Genomic DNA, 24,130 nt, shown 5'->3' with positions numbered 1-24,130 from the left:
GCAACCACTGGGTCAGTTAAATTGATAACTATACTAAAAGCTGTTTCACTTCATCGTTCAGTTAATGCTTACAACCTAGAGATAAATAATTAATCGGATTTTCATCTTCTTTATGATTATTATGAAGAGTAGAAAGTGCCTGTTTGAACTAGATTGTCTCAAAACTGTGTCCTCAACTTGAACTTTCTCCTATTTTGATAAATTTATGAAGCAATTTGGTACCGGACGGTTTACTTTTTGTCGATTCTTGATTATTATTGTTAATATTATTGGATTTTAATAGGCGTGGAATATAGGTTAATTACTTTTTTGACCAAAAAAATTTATTTAATATATAAATCGATTTTTAATATGTTGCTAATTATTATTTTTAACAAAATGAGTTGTATAAGTTACTGGAATAAACTAAAATGTTAAGAGATTAAAAAAATAAAAATTATAATTATTTCAAATTTTATAGTGCCATCTTCTGGTATTACGGAGTATTTACAATTGAAAATATCGATGATAGATGTGCCATCTATGAATCAAAAAAATAATTTTATACATGTATCAATGACCTTTCTGAAATTATACATTACTTTAGACAGAAAAACGGCAATCCTTATTTTGATTACAAAATAAAATATTTTTCTTTTAAAACTATAAATATAATTAATTTAAATATAAAAATGTAATATATCAATTTTTCCATCCCACTCAATTAAGTACCTTTGGTATCATTAATATTCAAGGTCATAGTTGGCTATTCTACGTTCGACAACATACATTGAAGTCCTTGATTAAGTCCATTCTCTTTTTAGAAATACATTTTTCTAGGTTTTAGTTAATTTTTGGAGTTATTTCGAGCGGTTTTAAGTTATTTTTGATTAAATCGAAATCGTGTTACTGTGATTTTCCAATCAATTCCGATGTCGAAATCGTCATTTGGGGGCTCAGTTTTAATCCGACCAAAACCAACAGCCCCCTTGATAACCATCACCTAACCTCACTTTAATTTTAATTCAGTTGTGTAACATCAAAAATCAAAAACAATGTCACCGCCAACTTTGGTAATAGAACCAGACTCCAGTAAGTAATGCAAACTTAACCTTCAAAAAAATCAAACAAAAATGACTCATTTCTAACCTTAAACATAAAAACTTTGTTTGTTTATTTTAAGTTGATGGTAAAAGCAACACAGACAGTTTTGGTTCGCACTCAGATTTATCAGGACACACATTAAACGCCCAAAGCAGCTCTGGATGTCTTAATATCATGACGAAACCACTCATGGATGTGGTTATTGTCATTGATGTTTCTCAAAATGATCATGCTGTGGAAAGAAGGAGAGCTTTGGAAGATGTTAGACAAGCTTGCAGTCAAGTTGGGGCTAATTTAAATCATATTCAAGTAAGTTTATATTATGGGTTAAAATGTTGGTTTGACATCTTGTTTTGATTTCAGTTTGAGAGGTTAGATTTTGGAGAAACCAATGTCATAAGCAGTTTTTATAATGCAGACATCACGATTATCGATTTATCAATTACCATGCAACAGAACACCCTATTTTATCACTTGGGAGTTAGAGAAAGCTTTAATATGAAACAAAACATCATAATTTATAATGATACAGATAGTGATGTCACAATGAGGCTAAAAGTAAAAATAATTTATAATAGATGGCGCATAAGTAACGTTATGAATTATTTAATGAATAACTTTTTTCTTTCTGATTTTATTTAACGTTGGCATTTATTAAAATTAAGATTATAGTTTAGAAATATGGTCCACATTATGTTTTGAAGATAATATCTTTCAAATGGTGCTCATTTAAATAGAGTAAGGATAGTAAACCTCATTGAACATGAATAGAAAGTAGCAAGTCTTTTAAAAAAACTTGAATATACAGGGTGTACAAAAAGTATGGAATAATGGTTCTACAGCCTAAACTTCAACTTATATTAAAAAAAGTTACTTTAAACTATTTTCTGCATATCTTGGCGTAGAAATAACAAAAATGATGATGGCAGTCTGAGTTACGACATGGTGAGTGTGTTATTTAAATGGAACACTGTATATTTTAAGGTTTTTGGATTCCTTTTGACAAGGTGTTGCAAAATGCCATAAGGTTTTAATGCTCTAAACTGCTTAGTTTTTGAGATATTGAAACTTTTATTTAAAAAGATTTGACATAGTGACAACCAAATTATGGTGTCATTATGGAATAGACAACCTAAGCCTTGACGTCACACTGATGGGCGGAGCTTATACCGACTCCAAACATTTTCGTTGCTAATGGTAAATCACCATATGCAATTTTTTATTAGTGTTAAAATAAAATAAACTAAGTGATGATATTTCAAATGACATTTTTTGGCGCTTAGGTTGTCTATTCCATAATGACGCCATAATGGACTGCCTAAGTCTAACGTCACAGAGATGGGCGGAGCTTATACTGACTCCAAACTAAAAAAATCGCCAAAAAATGTCATTTGAAATGTCATCACCTTTGATTATATATAATATGGATTGAGCCAACGAGAGAGATAGCTTGCGCAAGGTGATCGAACCGAGATAGACATAGAAGCGTACTGCCATATAATGGGTGTACTGATAGAAGTGAGATAGATATAGAAGCGTACTGACATATAATATATCTATCTTTGTTACACTTTCACATTATCGCTTTCCATCTGCGTCTATTCACCTTGAGCAACATTTTTGTTAGTAGATATATTCAGTTAGCTCAATCCATATTATATATAATTAAAGGTCATCACTTAGTTTATTTTATTTTAACACTAATAAAAAATTGCATATGGTGATTTACCGTTAGCAACACAGTTAGCAACGAAAATGTTTGGAGTCGGTATAAGCTCCGCCCATCTCTATGACGTCAGGCTTTCGTTGTCTATTTGGTTGTCGCTCCGTCAAATCTTTTTAAATAAAAGTTTCAATATCTCAAAAACTATGCAGTTTAAAGCATTAAAACCTTATGGCATTTTGTAACATCTTTTCAAAGGGAATCCAAAAACCTTAAAATATACAGGCTGTTCCATTTAAAAAACACACTCACTATGTCGTAAGTCAGACTGCCGTCATCATTTTTATTTTATTTCTACGCCAAAATATGGGGAAAATAGTTTCAAGTAACTTTTATTTAAAACTTTTTTTAATATAAGTTGAAATTTAGGCTGTAGAACCATTATTCCATACTTTTTGTACACTCTGTATATTCAAGATTTTTCTGTAGAAGGTAGTAGAATGAAAATTATTAACGAAAATATATTTTGTACCCTAAACTTCTAACCCTTATAAGTTCTTTCAAAAGTACTATTTTTTGGGGTGGTTGGGGTAGTTAGTTAACCCCAACCACCCCTAAATGTCGTATAGGGCTTATTTTACTGTGTAAATCTTAATTTGTAACTAATTTACTGTTTTCTTCAAAATATTGTTAAAGAGTGTAACTGTTTTATCACATTATTCTTAAGGAAAAGGGTTATCTATTACACCCTGTAACTTTGCAAGGGATGGTCAGAGGCAAATGAGAAAAAATACGTAATTAATATATTTAAACCTACTATAAGGGTATGTCGTCCAAAACGACAGGAAGTTTTTAAATTATTACAAGAAAGTAGGGGTAGTTTACCCCCTGAAGCCCAGAGATATATGTGTGATATATTAATGAAAACCTTCTTCAAGCTATACGCGAATATACAGGGTGTTTCAGCGAGACCGGTCATTAGACTTTATTTTTTTAAATGAAACACCTATATTTCCTATACAGGGTGATTCAAAAAACCGCTGACAGACTTCTAGAGTAGATAATACATGAAAAATTAAGATGAATACTCTTAATATACATGGGGTCACAAATTCCTCGTTGGCGAGATATAGCGGATCAAAGTTTCTTTAAAATTAAAGATTATCTGCTATAAAAAGCACTTTTTTAAAAATATTGACTACGCCATTGCTTTCTACGCGTGTAAAGTGATTAATTATCTATCAATTGGTCTCTTACAAAACTTTGATCAAAGCAATAGTTTTTAAGAAAAACACATTTGTAGAAAATTTTTTAATTCAATCAAAAACTGTTGCTGTAATCAAAGATTTGTAAGAGACCAATTGATAGATAATTGATCACTTTACACGAAAATACTGCCCGTTTGACAAAATTAGCAGTGGAGTTGAAAATATTTTTAAAAAAGGGCTTTTTATTGCAGATAATGTTGAATTTTAAAGAATCTTTGACCCGCTATATCTCGTTAAGGAAGCATTTGCGACCCCATGTATATTCAGACTTTTCATCTTAATTTTTGATGTATTACCTGCCCTAGAAGTCTGTCAGCGTTTTTTTTAAACCTGTATAGGTATTCCTATATTTTTAATAAATAATTTTTAGGAAGTGCTAGAAAGCTGAAAATGTTTTAGTCGAAGAGAACGCAATTGGTAATACTTAAATCTGAATTCTCAAATTTTTATTTTGGCCAGAAACGCCTAATGACTAGTCTTGCTGAGACATCCTGTATATCGTTCGCCCCGATTTAAAACCCTTATAACTCGCCCCAGGGGCTTTATTAGCACGTATAAAAAAATATGTAAACCTTATTTTTATCGATGTACCAAATTATAACGAAATCTGTGATGTTCAACAATTATTCTCGGATTTTGGGTGCCCCATATTCTGCAATTATGTTTATTCACGTGACCATTTAGGCGAAAATGGGCCTTGTCGCTCGTTATGAGTTTGCGAATAAACTCGTTGTTTTCTAGGCACAATTCTTGAAAACGGCGACTATATTGAATGCGCATCATTTAGTTTTAACTCATGAACGAATTGAATCTTATATGGGAAAAGTTGTATGTTATGTAAAATTCTTTGCAAAGATCGCCTAGACATTACCAACTGCTGAGAACGTCGCCTGATGGAAGTTTCGGGGTTTTCCTCAATACTTGTTTGCATCCGAGCAATGTTCACTTCGAACTGCACGAGGTCTTCCAGCATGCGGAAGTTCACAGAAGTGCATTTCGAACATGAAAGAAATTTCGATATGATCTTTGTGTCTGAATAATCGAATGCTCACTTTAAAAATAAAATTGAACAACTTTGGTTCTTTGTTCTGTGCTGAGTCTTTCCATCATAAATTTTCCAAGTGTTTCAAACAAAATTTATTCACTAATTAAATCATAACGTTACTTATGCGCCACCCGTTATAATAACAATTTTATTATTTACTAATTAATCCTTTTAATTCAGTTAACTTGTATGAACAACTATACTTTCATATCATATGCGTTACCAAATGACGAACCCAATTGCGGAATGTGTTGTCTAACAACAAGTTTGAACGAACCACCCGAACTGTTACATTCGAAGCTACGTAAAATCCTACAGGACGTTGAGATTTTAAGCAAAGAACACATGAAAGAAAAATTTCTATCAGATTTAAAAAAAATTAAAGAACAATATTCCGGAGCTGAACTTCGCACCCAAATGCATCACATCCGAAAACGATTAGACGACCCCAACGTGTTATCCGGCGACGTCGTTTTAAGCATGCTTTTTTGTTTTCGTGATATCCAAGATTATCACGCGATGGTAAAATTAGTGGACGATTTAAATAGTTTGAGCGTTTCACGAAAATATGTTAATTCGTACATTTTGTATTGGTACGCGTTTGCGTTGAATCGTAGAAAATTAGTGGGTGATCGGGAAAAAGCGCTCGGCGTTTGCTTAAAAGCCTTGGAGAAAAAAGAAAATCAATTTCCCGATATGATTTGCCTCTGTGGTAGGATATATAAAGATAAATTTATTGAATCTGGTCATCAAGATAAAGTATCTCTAAACGAAGCGATTAAATGGTATCGCCAAGGATTTGAGTGTCAACCGAATGAGTATGCAGGAATTAATTTAGCCACATTGTTGGTAATTCAAGGTGCGGAAACGTCAACATCCGAAGAATTACAACACATTGGGATGGTGCTAAATAATTTAATTGGAAAAAAGGGAAGTTTGTCGAGTTTGAAAGACTATTGGGACGTCGCAACATTTTTTGAAATTTCCGTGTTAGTACAAAGATATGCCCAAGCAGTACAAGCAGCTGAGTGTATGTTTAATTTGAAACCGCCTGATTGGTATTTAAAGTCTACTGTTGGCAACATACAACTTATTGATAAGTTCAGAAAGAAACTTGATGAGGAACAAACTCCTGAAGAAACGGTAAAGTTTCTATTTTAATTTTAATGCTAGTTTAATTAATAATAATAATAGTGCCTTTATTTATACCCATTAATGCAACAAATTGACAATTTTAATTAAATACATTAGAAATATAAAATAACATAGCATGTAATGTATGAAAAGGCGAAGTTTAGTGTCTAAGCACTGCTCAACTTAATCTGAAACTTAAACCTAGATTCGTATAAATGTAAAGAAAAGAGAAACAAATGCGGACTCAGCTCTGCCATCAGTCACATAAATTAAGAATTTAACTCAGCCATTTGTTGATCAAAAATATGCTTTTTAAAAGTCGAAATGCTTGCCAGTTGGATTGTTTCTGGGGTTTATACAGGATGATTTATTAGCTCACCATCAAACTTTGACATATGATAGCTAATCCAATTACCAAAAAAAAATGTTAATGAACATACGTCCTATTTCAATTATTTACGAAATTATAACACTTTAAAGTTTTAATTTTCATATCATAATTAACTGCAAAATTTTTTTAAAACACATAAATATTACAAATATTGTTCAAAATAGCCTCCTTCTGCTAGAATACATGTTTCACAACGACGAATTAAAGAGTTTTTCACCCGAATTAAAATGTCTGGTTGATTTCTTGTATCAGTAGCAGCCTCTCGTGTGCTAATTTCCACTTGATACACAATTTGTTGTATTTGACCCCATAAGTAGAAATCCTATGGATTAAGGTCGCGGGATCTAGGTGGCCAAGCAAATGGACCATTATTACCAATCCACTTGTTTGGAAAATATTGGTTTAACCACTCTTCCGCGATGAGGTGGGGCACCATCGTGCTGGTACCACATATTTTGAATTACATTAAGAGGTATACAGGGTGTCTCACGTAACTGGTTCGTTAGAACTTTTTTAGATTCTAGTATTCGTACAGTTTTGAAATTTTGGTAGTATGGGTTGTTCAGTCGGAACTTTCGATCTTCTTGAAGAAATCCTTCGTTTAATTTGCTTATTACAGTCCTAATAGGTCGGTCATTGATGTCCAGTGTGGCTTTGAAGAAAAATTTGCAAACACGTACGTTTACTTCGTTGATTACGAAATGGAATGCGTGGTTACATTGACGCGTACTTCCTTCTCTTTTGTACTGATACCGAGGTGTAACGGCGGTCATACTTCTACCGATAAATTCTCGCTGGGATTTCAGACTGCCAAGTGACCAGTATTTGTTAAGTATTTCGAGCCTTTTATTTTCTTCTATTTTCCTTGAGCATTGTTGTTTGCATTTTTCATTACACGCCGGACGTACCTTTCTTGCCTGCATTTCTGTTTTGCGAATTGATGATGATGTATAAGGTTTCCCAGTATTTCGGAGGAGTTTAGCTTTAGACTTTTTCCACTCAACCAGATTTGCTTTCCTTTTCTTACCTTTTCTCTTGCGATCTGCTTGGGTATTCTCTGCTTTATCCTCTGTCTCGTTAGTGATATTTTCATTCTCTTTCGATCTTGATGACTCCGACGCACTTTCAGAATCAGAAAATGAGGGCATAGTATGAAAATGCGATTCTGCTGATTCTTGTTGTGGAACACCTGATTTAACCCGTTGTAACCTCAATCGCATTGTATGCGGATTTTCAGTACGCTGCCATCTAGAGTATTGTATTCTTCTGTCGTTGTTTGTTTTAATTTTCAGACTTTTATTGCTGGAGTTTCTATTAAGCGCTTCCGACCTCCTTTTAAGTCCTTTTTTAATGTCAGCAGTAGCAGCAACAGCTGCCACCATTTTCCTACCTCTGTATCCTTGCATAGGTTCCATACCAAGCCTAAAACAAACAAATTTTAAGCTACATTATTAATATTTAGTTCCTAAAGTTCTTTATTTGAAATTACAAAGTTAGGTAAATACAGTGTAAAAAATACATTTAAATCAAGAAAAGTGACCCAACACAAAATACTGATACTTTCAGTCAGGAAAAGTGACACAAGTCGAAATAAAACAGTACAAGAAAAAAGGTTTACAGATAATTTCAAAAAAAGTGACACTTTTTTACTTATGACTATTTTAATAATTATATTCTCCACTTACCTTGCTCAACGAAAACTGTCACAACTGAAAATATGTCGTTTATCTTGACCGAAACATGCACACTTTCTTGTAGCAACACTAAAGTGACACTGTTCTTGCCATAATAAGTAATGAACTAGACTAAAACAAAACTGACATAACTGCCTTCTGACGGATAAATTGTGAGTTTGAAATGTGACGTTTTTCTGCACGTCGGGGGCACACCAGACCGCACAAACTGTCAAAATTCCATAGCTTTCTAATAAAGAAAACCTACATTTCGTACATGTTTTAATAAATTTCGCAATATGAGGCAAACTACAATAAATAGGTATGGGAATATTTATAGATAATTTGTAGAGAATTAAATTCTCTTTCTGATAGGCTAAAAAAATATGGGCCGTTCCATTTAAAATTTTCGACTTTCTCGCCATTGAATATAGAGAAACAGTAATTCAATTTTTGACCAGCCTGTATAAGATACTCCGATACAACAAATGACAATCTATTTGACAATATCTGAAGAGTAATCGTGCCAAAGTAGATCTTTTTTGAATAAACTTTGGCTGAGATTTGGAGTTTTAAAAAGCATGTTGAAATTTACCAAAAAAAGTTTAAAACCAAAATAACTCGAAAACGAAAAACGCTAGGTACCAATAACTTTTATCAAAGTCAACCTATTTTTTTACGTACAATTAAACTGTGTAATAAATACTATAGCATTCCATTTAAAATAGCGAAGTTATGGTCCAAGGTTTATATATTAAAGGTTGTCTAAGTTCCTATGCTGCAATACTTTGATTTTAGTTTGTGGGCGAGGGGCAAGTGCAGGAGTGTTTCGTGACGTAAGCGATCACGGATTGCGCACGCAACCTCATGGCCATGTGGTGCTCCATGCCTTTGTTTAATTTGAATTGCTTGGCGATATTATTTTCCACATGTGACGTAATGCGCAGTATGATTGCGTACGAACCTAGACAACCTCTTATATATAAACCTTGGTTATGGTCTACTTCTGGTAGACCGGAAGTGGCGGCCATCTTGAAAATATTTTAGATCGAAAGTTCCGAATGAACATGCTACCAAAATTTCAAATCTCTACGAATAGTGGAACCTGAAAAAGTTCTAACGAACCAGTTACGTGAGACACCCTGTATGTTGAAGTAAATCAAAAAGTGTATTGTTCAAAAAACATCTGTAATTTGCAGCGTTCAAACGTCCATCAAGTACATGCAAACCTAGTAAATTGTTGTTAAATATTCCACCCCTGAAACGATGTTGAAATTTCCTTGGTCTAATCGCATGCGGATTTTGTAATGCCCAGATATATTCATTATGGTAATTATTTATACCATCTCGTATAAAACATGATTCATCTGTCCAGAGAACATTTGAAATGAAGTCGTTATTTTGGGCATGTTGCTGCAATAATTATTTACAAAATGCTAACCGTTGCTGATTATCTCCTGGCTGTAGAGCTTGAACATTCTGTTTACGATACGGATGAAGGACTTCGCGGTTCAATACGCGCCATGCAAAATTTTGACTTACATGTATGTTGTGTGCTATTCTTCGAGTGCTGATGGAAGGATTATCAATAACAGCATTAATTACAGCTTCTTAATCCTCTACATTAACTACATGCGGTCGAATAGCTTTTGCTGGAGCAGGATTACATGTTTTTCGAAGTCTTTTGAAAGAATCGCTAAAAACTGAATAATATGGCAAATGACGCTGTGGAAATCTTGTCGAGCATTTCCATTGCAAAAACCATACACGAAAATTATATCAGCATACTCTTCAGTGCTATAAGCGTACATTTTGAGTTTCTTCTTGTATGTAATAATTAAACCTTACAGCAAACTGACTTATTACAATGACAACTTTGTTTTTATTGAATGTTTGATTTGACTGACTATTAATAAATTCGCTGCAGAAAACTTTAAAGTGTTATAATTTCGTAAATAATTGAAATAGGACATAATCTTTGATTATATACAGGGTGTGTCAGCGAGACCGGTCATTAGACGTTTCTGGGGTTCTGGCGAAAATAAAAATTTGAGAATTCAGACTTAAGTATTATCAATTACGATCTCTTCGTCTAAAATATTTCCGGTTATACCGGAAGTCACCACCAACTTTATTTTTTTAAATGGAACACCTATATATTTTTACATATTTGGATTTGTGTGTTTTCAAGGTTTATAAATAACTTTACTTTTTGCAATTTGATTCGGTCGTTCTCGAGTTATTCGAATTTTTCTAGAAAAATCTGCTCCAGCAGACATTTGTTCAAAAAATCAGAAAACACTCAATTTTTGGGATATCAATTTAGGATTGAGAACATGCTTCAGCAACATGATGGAGTATGTTTTGGTGCCGAGAACTGCAGTCTAGAACGTTTGATCACTTTACTATGGTACGTTAACTTTTCAAAATTTGGAAGTACCATAACTTCATTTTTTTAAATGGCACCCCACATATTTTATTTTTTAGTTGTCTTCGGTGTCTCATTCTACATCTTTTATATCCCATATGACCCACACCTAATATTAATAGTTTGGGAGATAATTAGGGTTTTTTGAAAAATGTACACATATCATATGGATATTTAGCCTAGTGTGCCATGAAAAACAAGCCTTCTCAATGAGTTCTTGTCAAAGACTCACTTGTTTACGTCACTTGATGCATGTGAGCTAATAATTATCTGTTATGTCCCTTAATATTAGTACTGAAACGAGTTAAAATCGATAACAATAACGAAAGTAATATTTACACAAATCAAGAAATTCTTAATTTATTTTTTTTGCATGAAAAGAGCGACAAAGTTCGTAGTATGATTCCCAGATCTTCTTTGGCAGCTCGAATTGAGGTGTTGGGAGTGGGCTCGAAATAAGCCAAGGTATTCACCTGTTCCGTTGCATTATCTGCTACATTTTATGGTCAGTTTAACACGTGATTAATTCGTCCAAAATGCAAAAAATTTGCTTCTATTCTTTTAAATTTATCTTTTGTCATCGGAGATAAATGTGGATAATTTTCATTAAACATTCTGCAAGTTCTACTAAGAACTTTGTCGCACTTTTCATGCACAAAAATAAATTATGGATTTCTCGATTTGTATAAACATTATTTACAATATACAATATATTTACGTTATTAATATCCATTTTAACTGGTTTTAGACTCACAAGCATCAAAAAACCTAAATTAGACTTTGACGTTTATCAATAAGTCATTAAACATTTGTTTTCCATGGCACACTAGGTTAATATCCATATGATATGAGCATTTTTCAAAAAATCCTAATTATTTCTCAAACTATTAATGTTAGGCATAGGACATATGGAATATAAAAGATGGAAAATGAGACGCCCAAGACGACTAAGTAATAAAATATGGGGGGTGCCATTTAAAAAAATGAAGTTATGGTGCTTCCAAATTTCGAAAAGTTAACGTATCATAGTAAAGTGACCAAACGATCTAGACAGCCGTTCTCGGCACCAAAACATACTCCATCATGTTGTTTAAGCATGTTCTGAATCCTAAATTGATATCTCAAAAATTGAGTGTTCTATGATTTTTTGAACAAATGTCCGCTGGAGCAAATTTTTCTAGAAAAATTCGAATAACTCGAGAATTGCTGGTTCAAATTGCAAAAAGTAAAGTTATTTATAAACCTTCAAAACAGACAAATCCAAATATGTAAAAATATACAGGGTGTTCCATTTAAAAAAATAGAGTAGGTGGCGACTTCCGGTATAACCGGAAGTGCTAGAAATCTGAAAATATTTTAAATGAAGAGAACATAATTGATAATACTTAAGTCTGCATTCTCAAATTTTTTGTTTGGCTAGAACCCCAAAAACGTCTAATGACCGGTCTCGCTGAGACACCCTGTATAATATGGATTGAGCTAACTGAATATATCTACTAACAAAAATGTGGTTCAAGGTGTAACAAAGATAGACATAAAGCGGTACTAAACAGACGGGCGCATGCGCACAAAAGTGTCAAACCTCTTCCATTTGACGTTTATCGTTTTGTTGTGTCACAGCCAGTCACACCGTTATGTTCAAAAATGTATTGTTTCGTGTGCAAAGTTCCCGATAATACAGTTTCACATCACCTGTAAGTATTATAAATGTTACTTCTAATTGATAGTTTTTTATAAATTAACGCACGCCTATTATATGTCAGTACGCTTCTATGTCTATCTCGGTTCGATCACCTTGCACAAGCTATCTCTCTCGTTGGCTCAATCCATATTATATATAATCAAAGGACATAATTATGTTCATTCACTTTTTTTTTTGGTAATTGGATTAGCTAACATATGTCAAAGTTTGATGGTGAGCTAATAAATCACCCTGTATAATAAATAATAATTCATATTTCTTCATTTTAGATTTTTTATTTCTGGATGGAGTTTTTTATGGAAGCAACTCAAACCCCATCAAACGATAAAATCCGTTTTCACGTTCTTATTCGCGAACCAAATAAAACCTTAATGCCTACTTATGTTTGTGTTAATCTTGGAGCTGAACTTCAATCAATCAAAATAACCAATTTGTGCCTTCAATCACTACATAATGCTTGCAAACAAATTCACGATTGGGAATTCACAGCGGAAACGATCAAAAACGTCTCGTTGTATAGACGAGATGAACGGTGCTTATTTTTGTATGTTCATCAAAATTCTGATGATTTTCAAATTTATTTTCCATCGGAAATGTGTAAAAAGATATTTCATGAACTAGTTTTGAAATTGACCAACAATCAAGGTGTGATAATGACGGAAAACGAGCCCATACATGAAATTAAGTATGAATATGAACGTGACGAAAGTGGGAAAAAAATTGTTTTGGGGAAAGGAACGTATGGGGTGGTTTATGCAGCTAGAGATTTAAATACTCAGGTTAGGATTGCGGTCAAGGAAATCCCAGAGAATAATATCGGTGCGGTGCAACCATTACACGAAGAAATTCGACTTCATTCGCAGCTTAGACACAGGAATATCGTTCAGTATATCGGTAAGAAGTTTTTATTGAGTAGTACTAATCATTTCAATTTTAAACTTTTTTAGGTTCACTTTCTGAAGATAACTATTTTAAAATTTTCATGGAACAAGTTCCGGGAGGTTCATTGAGCGCACTTCTGCGTTCCAAATGGGGACCTCTCAAACAAAACGAACACACAATCGCTTTTTACACCAAACAAATTCTTGAAGGCCTTAAATACCTTCACGATCAAAACATTGTTCATCGCGACATCAAAGGTGATAACGTTTTAGTTAATACTTACAGCGGTGTTGTAAAAATATCCGATTTTGGAACATCTAAACGCCTAACTGGTTTATCCAGAGAAACCGGAACATTCGCTGGAACATTACAGTACATGGCACCAGAAGTAATTGATAAAGGACAAAGAGGTTATGGTGCTCCAGCAGATATTTGGTCTTTGGGTTGCACCATTGTAGAAATGGCAACCAGTAAACCACCGTTTATTGAGTTGGAATCACCCCAAGCAGCTATGTTTCGAGTGGGATATTATAAAGCTCATCCTCAAGTTCCTGATGAATTATCTGAGAAAGCAAGAAGTTTTATTTTGAGGTGTTTTGAACCGGATCCTGACAAAAGGGCTAAGGCGCAAGAGTTGTTGGAGGATGTCTTCATTACAGAAAGAAAGAAAAGTGTGCGTTTAAGCAATCAAAGTGTAGAGTTTAATCGAAGCGTTTCTGTTCCTGTAGAAAGAGTTATTAATCGAACACCAGGACGGTCAAGTGCACCAAATCAAACACCAGTGACTCCAGAAACTGAGTAAGTATATTGTTTAAGTAGATGAAGCTGAGTTTTGCAAACGCTATACGCGTCTTTCTTGTTATTTCGGTGGTCCGGTTTTCTGCTCAGCTTGATATCATAATCCCCGTAGTGTTCCACAACTTCTATAATTTGAAGAAGTGTCGTCGTTCTATTAGGTTCATTTTGACACACACCACAAGCTTTTTTTATTTGTTAGTATCTTTGAACACTTTCAAAAAGCATCAATATCATCACTAAAATTTGCAGGTTGTTGTATGGTTTTTATCACTACCATTGAGGTTATGTTTTTTCGAGTTATTTGTATCCCTTTCTTCATAATCTGTCGAAGAGTGAGATCGATGGGCTGTGAGGTTGTTAGAAAATTTTGTGCATTCGATAAAGAAGTAAAAAGTATTAGGATGACGCAGTGATTGATAAGCAATGATAAGACTTCATCTAGGGCGATTTTGTCAAATTAGGTGTCAAAAACGTCTTCTTGTCTTTTACTAAAAGGTTCGCTGCCTTTTTCTCTTTGAACTTCAGTTCCAACTCATTTATCAGTCTCTCCCCACAATTGAACCAGCACATATCTGGTTCTAGTTTTTTTATTTTTTTAATGAAGGTCTTAGCCCATCCGCTATACGCATCCCATCTCTTCTGTCATGTTGCATACATTATGTCCCTACTTTTTCCTTTTTTTTGGCCACCTCGACAGCTCTTCGCCTGCATCCATAGAAACTTTCCGGTATACAGACGTTACGTTTATGACTGATTTTCTTTCAACCGATATTAACATATTTTTTTGTATTTTAAGACATTTTCTCATGCCGATGCTGCATGTAGCGTTATTGATGTTATGACGATAGCCAAAAGGTTACGTCGTGCTTGGTTCGGGCCTCCTTAGGCATTATTTTAGCTAAGCTTTTCTGCACTATACTTGCCTTTGCCGTTGTCCTTCTAAGGTATTGCGTCATTCGAAGGTCTTTGTCCAGGATCACCAACAAGTATTTTACAAATGGGAAACTTTTTAACTTTTCTTGTCCCATCGTTATTTTTATTTTCGGCGTAGATAAAAAGTCTACTTAAACTCTCACTCACCACCCTTTACAAACTCCCCTTCTTACATAATAATAATAAGTTTATTGTGTTATCTGCCAGGGCTTACACTCGTCATATATAATTTAATACAATAAGTAAATTCACAATCAAATCTCAATTACAATCCTGTCTTTCAGATATTCCTCAACTGAGTAGAACGCATTCCTCAACAAAAACGCTCTTATGACATTTTTAAATTTATTTTTTTGACAAAAACGTTTTTACGGTTTCTGATCCCATAACTAGGCACGTCGGCATGCGTGCTGTATTTGTCTTTATTATCGTAATAGTACAGAAGACACTCAAGTATAAACAAAGATGGTAGTGTCAAAATATCAAGTTGTCTGAAAGTGTGTCATCTGTATAGTTAAGTTTAGCAATGATCCTCACCGCCTTGCGCTGCAAGCCAAATATATGGTTATTAGCTGGACTACCACCAGAGAGATATGAGAATGAGCGCAAAATAAGAAGTTCTGGCCACCTCAGCCGACACAGAATTCAGCAATTTACGTAGTAGAAAAATGTTTCGGGCAATTTTTTTACCAATCACTACCGTATGAGCCTCAAAATTTAAGTCAGATGGACTCACTGTTATCCCCACTAATTTAGTAGAGGCTAGCTCATTTTGTCTAACAATAAGACTGAACAATGATTGGACCGTTTTATCTTTATTTAAACACAATTCATTGGTAATACACCATTCGTTTGCCGCGATCAGCAGTCGATCTGTGGAGGATATCACTTCCTCAACATACATGCGTCATCCGCATACAACAGACAGTTTACATTATCACCCAAATACGTAGGAAAATCGTTAAAGAAAAGAATAAACAAGAGGGGTCCCAATATTGATCCCTGAAGGACGCCTCTCGTGACACGAAGTCGCTCAGACATTTTATTTTCACACTTAACCTGTTGGGATCTGCCCGATAGATATGGTCTGATTAAGGGCCGGTTGTACAATATAGCGATAAACTTCCCGACAGCGTTATTTGGCAGATAAGTTACTTTGTACTGTATTACAATGTACGGATATTTTTGTCGGTGAGATTATCGGCAGGATAACTTATCGGGTACTCAGCGGTGCCGATAAGACACTTATCCGGCAGATATTTATGGTTACCAAGGTTTTTATATAAAAACTTTGTATGATCACTGCATAGGTTAACCTCTAACATTAAACGTTAACCTTATATGTACGATGTGTCAGTGAAAATTTTTTTAAACAATTTATATTGTCAAAATCATAATTCAAACTTCAAAGAAAGACGTTGGCGTTTCCATTCTACGACATAAATCACTAGATATGGGGGAAAACTACTACCAACCGACTCTTATTTCGCCGATAGCAATCCTACCGACAAAAACAGTACAGCAGCGAATATCTTTATCCTCCTGATAAGTTTATCGGGCGGATAGATATCAGGTAGATTTATCGGTATATTGTACAATCGGCCCTAAGTCAGACAATCCGAATGCGTGAGAGACCTTGGAGTTATTTTTGACTCTAAACTCTCTTTTTCGGCTCATATTGACTATATTGTTAACAAGGCTTCTCGCATGCTGGGATTTATATGTCGCATACCCCGTCCTTTTTCTGATCTGTCTTGTATTCGTTCACTATATTCTGCCTTTGTTTCCTCTGTCCTTAATTACGCATCTGCCGTTTGGAACCCTCAATATCATACCTACATCGACCGCCTGGAACAAGTCCAGAAGCGTTTTGCTCGGTATCTGTCGTATAAATTTTGCTTACCGTATTGTAATTATACGCAGCGATGCACAGTTTTTGGTCTCATGCCGCTCTCTTCCAAACGTAAAATTAATGACTTAACCCTACGTTATAAAGTGTGCAATGGCCTTATTGACTGCTCCGCGATCTTGTCCGAGTTAAAATTTAGAATTCCTGTCCGACCGTCTCGCGACTTGTCTTTATTTTCGGTGCCTCGTACTAATACAAACGCCTTTTCAAATGCCGCGGTTCCACGCCTTATGTACACGTTTAATTGCTATGGCTCAGGTCTTGATATGTTCAACACCTCTACGGCGACATTCAAGAAAAACATTCGCCACTTGCAATGTCAGTAGCATTGCGTGCGTTGTCTGACAGCTGAGCGAGTCGTTGATATTGATATCATTATTAACATCATTAAACATATTGTCATTTTGTTTTTGTTATTATTTTATTTTTTGTTAATTTTTCCCTTTTGCTGGTTTTTGTTTACTTTTATATATATATATATATATATATATATATATATATATATATATATATATATGTTACAGACCATATATGTAAACAAGACCGTATACAAAAGGACTAGTCCATATGTAAATGGACTGAAATTATTAGTCTATATGTGTAAGAAGCTTGTTCTTTAATAAACGGACTAGTCGGTTTGAAAAAGGACTAGTCTATTTATAAACGGTCCATCTGCAAATAGACGATATACATATTACTGTAATATTTTAAACAAAGAAAAAAATGCATTTTTTATTTATTTGTGCAAGTTAGACTATTGTGACATTTTGAGTTACATAATACATTATTTTTTCGACAAGCACATTTGTTTGACTGACATTTAGTCTTACAGTAACATTTTTTGAAACCTTGCCCATGCCCAGTAGATTGACTTGTAGCCACCGATCTAAGAGAAACTTCCTTATCTTTGGTGATTTCTTCAATTTTCAAATTGTTAGTATATGTCCTATACTAAATTCTGAACGACTGTATTATTTTGAAATGACTCCTAGTTTTGTACCCAAGCGGTAAAAACCATCTTCTGTAGCTTCTAACACTACCGCTAAAACTGACCGAGCATCTCCCCTGCCACGATCGACATCTGAAACAGGAATCCTCACAGTTGATCCAATCTGTGGTTTTGGATGGGTGCTATCTGATGTTAATTTCATTCGTTTTGCCTGTGCTTGTAATCCATCATAAGCGCCCTTTCTGGCATTTGCTATGTTTCTGTTTCTATTGCAAAAATTGCAAATATTTTCCAAGGACGTGCTCTCAGCATGTGAGGCATCACGATTAGTGGAATTGAAACAACTACCGCATATTTCATACGAGAGTGTTTGAGTATTATTGTTATTTTCTAGTGGTACATTTTTGGTCGTTGCTGTTTGGTGCAATTGGGATTGTCCGGTTTGTGTGTTGTCAGTAACAACCAACGTAACCACTTCTTCTAAATCTTTTTCTGTTGAAACGCCTTCCAGCGCTGGTTGCTCTGTTTCCAGTTGAACGGTTTCTGTGTTTTCAATCAGAATAGAATTAATCACATTTTCCAGATCTTCTTCGGTTGTTACGCTATCCATTGCTTCTAATGGAATATTAGAAGTTTTTAATCCAATTTTCGGTTTGTCCCCGAACATGGCCTCATATGGAGCCCTTTTTATTCCAGAGTGCAAAGATGTGTTCTTCATAAATTGTAGGAATCGTAGACCTTGACTCCAATGCTCTGTTTCGGTTTCCAACATCCAAGTTGATAACATGTTCTCCACGTCTTGATTAGCGCGTTCGACGCTACCCTGACTTTAACTGTGACGCGGTTTTCCATGGACCAGTTTTAGTTCAGGCCACAAACTTTTTAATTCTTCAATAATTCTATTGCAAAATTCGCGTCCATTGTCAGATTGCAAAACTACAGGAGCCCCAAAAGTGGTAAAGATGTCCACAAGGTGGTAAGCGACTTCTTCTGCGCGTTTACTTTCAAGTGGTCGCAGAATAACAAATTTTGTTAAGTGATCCTGGTACACCAGGACAAATCTGTATTTACCATCAGCATGCGACTGATGATCGATTAAGTCTACTTGACATCTGGAATTCAGATCATTGAAGATCATCGGTTTTGATATAATTTCCTTCTTTTCCCTTTTTTGTTTCATTTGACATGGAGCGCACAAGTTAATAAACAATAAAATTTCAGTACGCACTATATTCTTGGATTTTTCCTTTGTTTTTTTCATCATGCGATCTCTACCACCATGACCTGCAAGTAAAAAGTGATTTTATTAATTACCTACTCCATATATGACTCCAATTACAGAACATACCTGTGGATGTGTGTAGTTCTTGAAGAATGTTAAACAACTCGTCGTCATGGACGTAATATATTACATCAACTAAATCATTGTTAAGAGGCATTCTTGGACTTTTTTTTTAGCAGCCTTAGCAATTTTTACTTCTTCAATGAGACTACTATATTTTTCTCTCGTTAAGCCACGGTTGTTATCGGCAACGTCTTTTCTTCGTTCATACAGTTGTTCATAAAACCTATTTTATTTTTTTAATTTTAGGTTATATTACTATGTAACAAGTAACTATAATATTAACGTACCTTTGTTTGTGTAATTCCATTGTGGAAATCTATTGCATTAAACAGTAAAAACGTTTAAATTTTAACCAATGTCACCACTGTGCTTATTTTGCTGCAAAATATTTTGTAAATTGGAGCAAAACGAGACAAAAACTAAACGGCAACTAGACACTTGCGATTGAACATACAGTCTAAATTACGGTAGTCCGTATGTAAATGGTCTAGTCCGTATATAAAATACCTCGTCGTTTCCATACGGTCTGTGCTATCTAGACCGTATAGATACCGCCTAGACCGTATACTTACGGTCTGATTTCATGTACGGCCTGTAACATATATATATTTTGTTATTATTATTAACATTACTTTTTCTATTGTTTTTCTTATGTATTATTAGTGGATACTTCATTGGGCCTGTCCTGTTTGTATCCCAAAGATTACAAATAAATAAAAATAAAAAATAAATAAAAGTCAACACTGTCCTGATCAAATCGGAAAAAATATCGCAGTTTATGCAATAGCATACTATGGGATATACTGCCAAAAACGCGTGACAAATCCAAAAACAATGCAGTACAGAATTTCCGTTTTTCATATACATTATAACAGGTGTTCATAAATTTAATAATTGCATGCTTCGTGCTCCGACCAGGTCGAAATCCAAATTGGTTTTCAAAAAGCATATTATTTGATTCTACATTCTACATCTTGTTTAGAAACCGCCCCTTCGGGCTTTTAGCACAGGCGGTTTTAGTTTTCCATTTCTTTCATTTTTTTCCCTTTTCTAATTATATTTTCCACTCTCTCATTCCCCACCAACCTGAGATGTATGCCACAGTCGTTGTGTTATCAGTTTTTCTTCCATCATTCTTCCAATACTATTCAATTTCAAGTTTTTTTTAAGTTTTCTTCCAGTTTCTCCCTCTCCCCGCACCATCAAATTAGTCAAATTAGGGGTTGATGTGTTTAGTTCTAACGACGGGATGATCTCCTCTACGTAGATAGGTAGAGGAGGGTCATCCCATTTTTATTCCTAAATTAAGTGAAAATGGAGTAAAACTTTTGGATTGCCTGTATACAGTGTGTCCCCGGATAGGTGAAACATGCTTACTTTGATAAAACCCATTTTTGGTTATTTTCGTCAATAGTAAAACAAAAAAATAGTAAACTTTTGATTAAATGCCAACAAGTTGCCACATTTATCGATTCCATAACACTGAATCACGTAAACTTTTTCCTCTAATGTTAACATTCTATTAAAAAAACACTTTAAATTTACTAAATTACAGTTTGACAGATTACTAGTGACAGGAAAGCAATTTTGTTTTATCCATGGCAGTCTTTGTTAGAAATAAAATTGTTTGATTTGGATATTTTCAAAGCAGGCCGATCAATCCGAAAATTTGCATATGGCCATAGTTTTTCATTCTGAACAAAACTTCTTAGTAACACTTTCACGTACTGTAAACAGAAAAGATACTTTACCTGCCACAAAAAGAGTTTTTCTTTCACTGTCAAGGCTCACTTGTTTTTTAAAAATTAATAATATGTTCAAAATTAGTCGTTAATCAAGCAGGGCTAAACCTCAAAAAATGAGAATTAATATCGAAAAAAATTTACCTTTTATAAGAGTCGTTTCACCTATTTGGGGACACACTGTATGTAAAGAATCGGTTCAAACCTCTTTTTATTTTAAAAACTAGTTTTACAACATGGTGACAGTTAGATATAAGATATAACCCCAAAAATATTATTTTAATTTGAATTCGGTTTGTTTACGAAAATGGATTTTTGGACATTTAGTTACTCCTGGTATAATTAATAATTTTTATTATACCATCTTATATTTAAGGACTAAATTTCCCATTTATGATTAGTTTTCAAACAGTGTGAGGTTATGTTGCTCTTATTTGTTTATATTTTTGTCCAAATCAACTGTTATCTATAATTATGTTATGTAATAAATTATTTCTGTTTCAAGGTTATTACTTATTATGTTTTATTAGTTTAAGCTTAATTTAAAAGTATATTAATATTTGTGTTTAATTATTTTTAGCATTCACAGCGCCTCAAGTCTCTTGCCACCTATACATATGCCATCTGTTATTTATATGAACAGGTAAATTTAGCTTTAAAAGTCCATAAAAACGTTAATAATCGAATTATATTTTATTTTAGCCTATCTTCCACGCCTTCTTTGGACACTGATACCGACACCCAAGATTCTTTACATCGACGTAACTCATCTGGAACTTTATTAAGTCCTGAAGTTGATTCTGCAGGAACCCCAGGCTCAGAAACCGATGGTTTTTATTTATTAAAAAAGGATTCACAACGCCGAACGACATTATCAAAAATTTTCTCCCAAGATAAATCAAAATTGTGTGAAAAATGGCTAGCGAAAGTAAATGATAAATATAAAGGCTCAACTGTTCTTAAAATTGAACATTTAGAAACGTTAATGAGCGGATTTCGAGAGTTTTTAATGGAAAAAAATTTAATGCGTCTTCAAGAGGTTATAAGTAACTTAAAATTAGTTATTGGCGAAGATGACGCGTCTATTAATCAATTAAGATTGGCGATTGTATTATTTCCAGTAAGACATCAAAAAATAAAATATTATTTTCACTTTTACGACGCATTTTTTTACAGGAATCAGCGAATGAGGTTCTTCGCTCACAACCTTTAAAACCACATTGGATGTTTGCTTTGGAAGACTTAGTTCGGCAATGTGCTGATGCAGCGAATCGCGCTTTTACCTTTGATCAACTGAATCAAAACGACCATCAAGATCAATTAATCCAACATGGAACTGTAGATTCAACAAAAAGTTCTAATGCCACATTTGGACATTTTAACTTTAAATTAGGAGACCTGCAAGATAAAATTGTTACACTCATCGAAGGTGTACAAGAACTCACCGGTTATGTTCGCGAATTAGTCTCTCAAAATGAATTCCGAAAGTTCGATGACGAAGAGAAAGATGATGCGCAAATAGATGACAAGCTAGATAACTGGTTAAAATCTTTAAATTTCAATGAAAGCGAACGGAAAAAAGTGTTACAAGAAGAATTTACATTGGATGAAATATTGTATGAGGTTGAACGATCCGATTTAAAAATCGGGTTAAAAGCGGGAACTGAATTTAGGTTATGGAAACAAATTTTAAAAGTTCGTTCAAATTCGACAACACCAATGGTTAATTGCAAAAAATTTGTGCAAAATAATGAATTTGCTTTAGACGATATTAATGAGGTTGAAAGATCTGATTTATAAAATTTGGCTTAAATGTGTGAAGGGGTTTAGGTTATGGAAGGCAATTTAAAAGATTCAAATTTGACCTTGACTTGCATGGCTTAGTAACAAGATGGTAGACATTTTATGGCAATTAAAGCTTGGAAACTTATCCTACTCTAAAACTGATAAACCAATCACTTACAGTTATTCTGTGATAAGCCAGATCAATTGAATTATAGTAATGTTATAGCTAATCAAGTAATTACTTTATTACTAGGTCGTGGAAGTCAATGTCAAGTAATTTAATGGATGGGATATGTGTAAAATATACTTTAAAACAAAAAGAAAATATCAATTAAGTTTAACAACTAATATTTTTTTTAATTTATTTTATTTGGATGATTCAAAAAAGTTACTTATTGTTTTTTTTTTTTTTCATACATTTTTTCATACGATTACTTTGAGAGATTGATTGCTTATTTCTTGCAACAAGAATAAGAAATCTTTATATATTTTATTTGCGAATCTCTGATTCTTTTTTCTTCTAAATTAAATATCTAAAATGATTGTTCTTCCATAAATTATTTTAAATTTTGTGTATATTATTTTTAAAGGAACTGTGATTTATTTTTGAATTGAAGGGGAAATAGTTTAATTTTTTCTTTAATAATTTCTACAAATTTGATTTTTTTAGCTTCAAAATCAAAAGGATCTGTTTTTTTTTTTTTAAGTACAAACAAGAATAATTGTTTTGTTATTGTTATTATTATTATTTTATTATCATCGAATTTTGAACAAAAAATATGATAATTATTTATTTTTTTTTATCGATTATATTTTATTTGGCTTTAAAATCAGTGATGATTTTAATTTTAAATCGTATACATACATTTTTTTTGTAAATGTATAAATTTTTAATAATATTAAAGTTTGCGTTTTGTTGTGTAAATAATAACGTTTAACTTTTCAAAGTTTAAATAGTTACTGATGTAAATAGTACAGTGTTTAAAAAGAACGTTAGCACTTATTTCTATGTTAAAACAGGTTTAAACAAAATTGTTTTAATTCCGAAATAATTTAATAAAACGAAATAATAAAATTTTTAGTTATTTTTTTTTTCTAAATTATAATAAAATTGGGAATTCTTCTTTACAATCAACCAAAAACGTAGGTTCCAACATTTTTTGATATTTCAATAACTTTTTGTTTATATTTTCCACTAAAAAAATTCCAGTTTCATCTAAAATCCCATTTCTTATTAAAGAACAAACTATTAAACACATAAACGCGCGTGAATTAGGGATGGTATAAGATTTATTTGAAATTTGAGTTAAAAAATCATTTGGATTAAACCCTTTCAACTCTGCACATGGTTTTAAATACCTTAATAAGCTTCTATGGATTTTATATGATAAAATCTACAA

General features: G+C 33.4%; 1 protein-coding gene across 1 annotated transcript; it reads left to right on the top strand.

Moving 5' to 3' along the window:
* Positions 1-752: 752 nt before the first annotated feature.
* LOC111414313 (apoptotic signal-regulating kinase 1) lies at positions 753-23,807 on the top strand. Its single transcript, XM_071197196.1, has 9 exons — positions 753-1,071; positions 1,163-1,392; positions 1,447-1,641; positions 5,240-6,202; positions 12,657-13,281; positions 13,335-14,067; positions 21,526-21,588; positions 21,648-22,065; positions 22,122-23,807. Exons 1-9 carry the CDS (start codon positions 1,035-1,037, stop codon positions 22,743-22,745), a joined length of 3,888 nt encoding a protein of 1,295 aa, XP_071053297.1. The 5' UTR covers positions 753-1,034; the 3' UTR covers positions 22,746-23,807.
* The last annotated feature ends 323 nt before the right edge of the window (positions 23,808-24,130 follow it).

This window comes from Onthophagus taurus, chromosome 7, assembly GCF_036711975.1.
Source record: "Onthophagus taurus isolate NC chromosome 7, IU_Otau_3.0, whole genome shotgun sequence".
Taxonomy (NCBI): domain Eukaryota; kingdom Metazoa; phylum Arthropoda; class Insecta; order Coleoptera; family Scarabaeidae; genus Onthophagus; species Onthophagus taurus.
This window is presented reverse-complemented; position numbering and strand designations above follow the sequence as displayed.

Bases quoted from the DNA above. Each gene is read 5' to 3' on its own strand.
- LOC111414313 (XM_071197196.1), top strand. From the start codon at position 1,035: ATGTCACCGCCAACTTTGGTAATAGAACCAGACTCCA. The intron at 6,203-12,656 runs GTAAAGTTTCTA...TCTTCATTTTAG, and splicing joins AACAAACTCCTGAAGAAACG to ATTTTTTATTTCTGGATGGA. The intron at 14,068-21,525 runs GTAAGTATATTG...AATTATTTTTAG, and splicing joins CCAGTGACTCCAGAAACTGA to CATTCACAGCGCCTCAAGTC.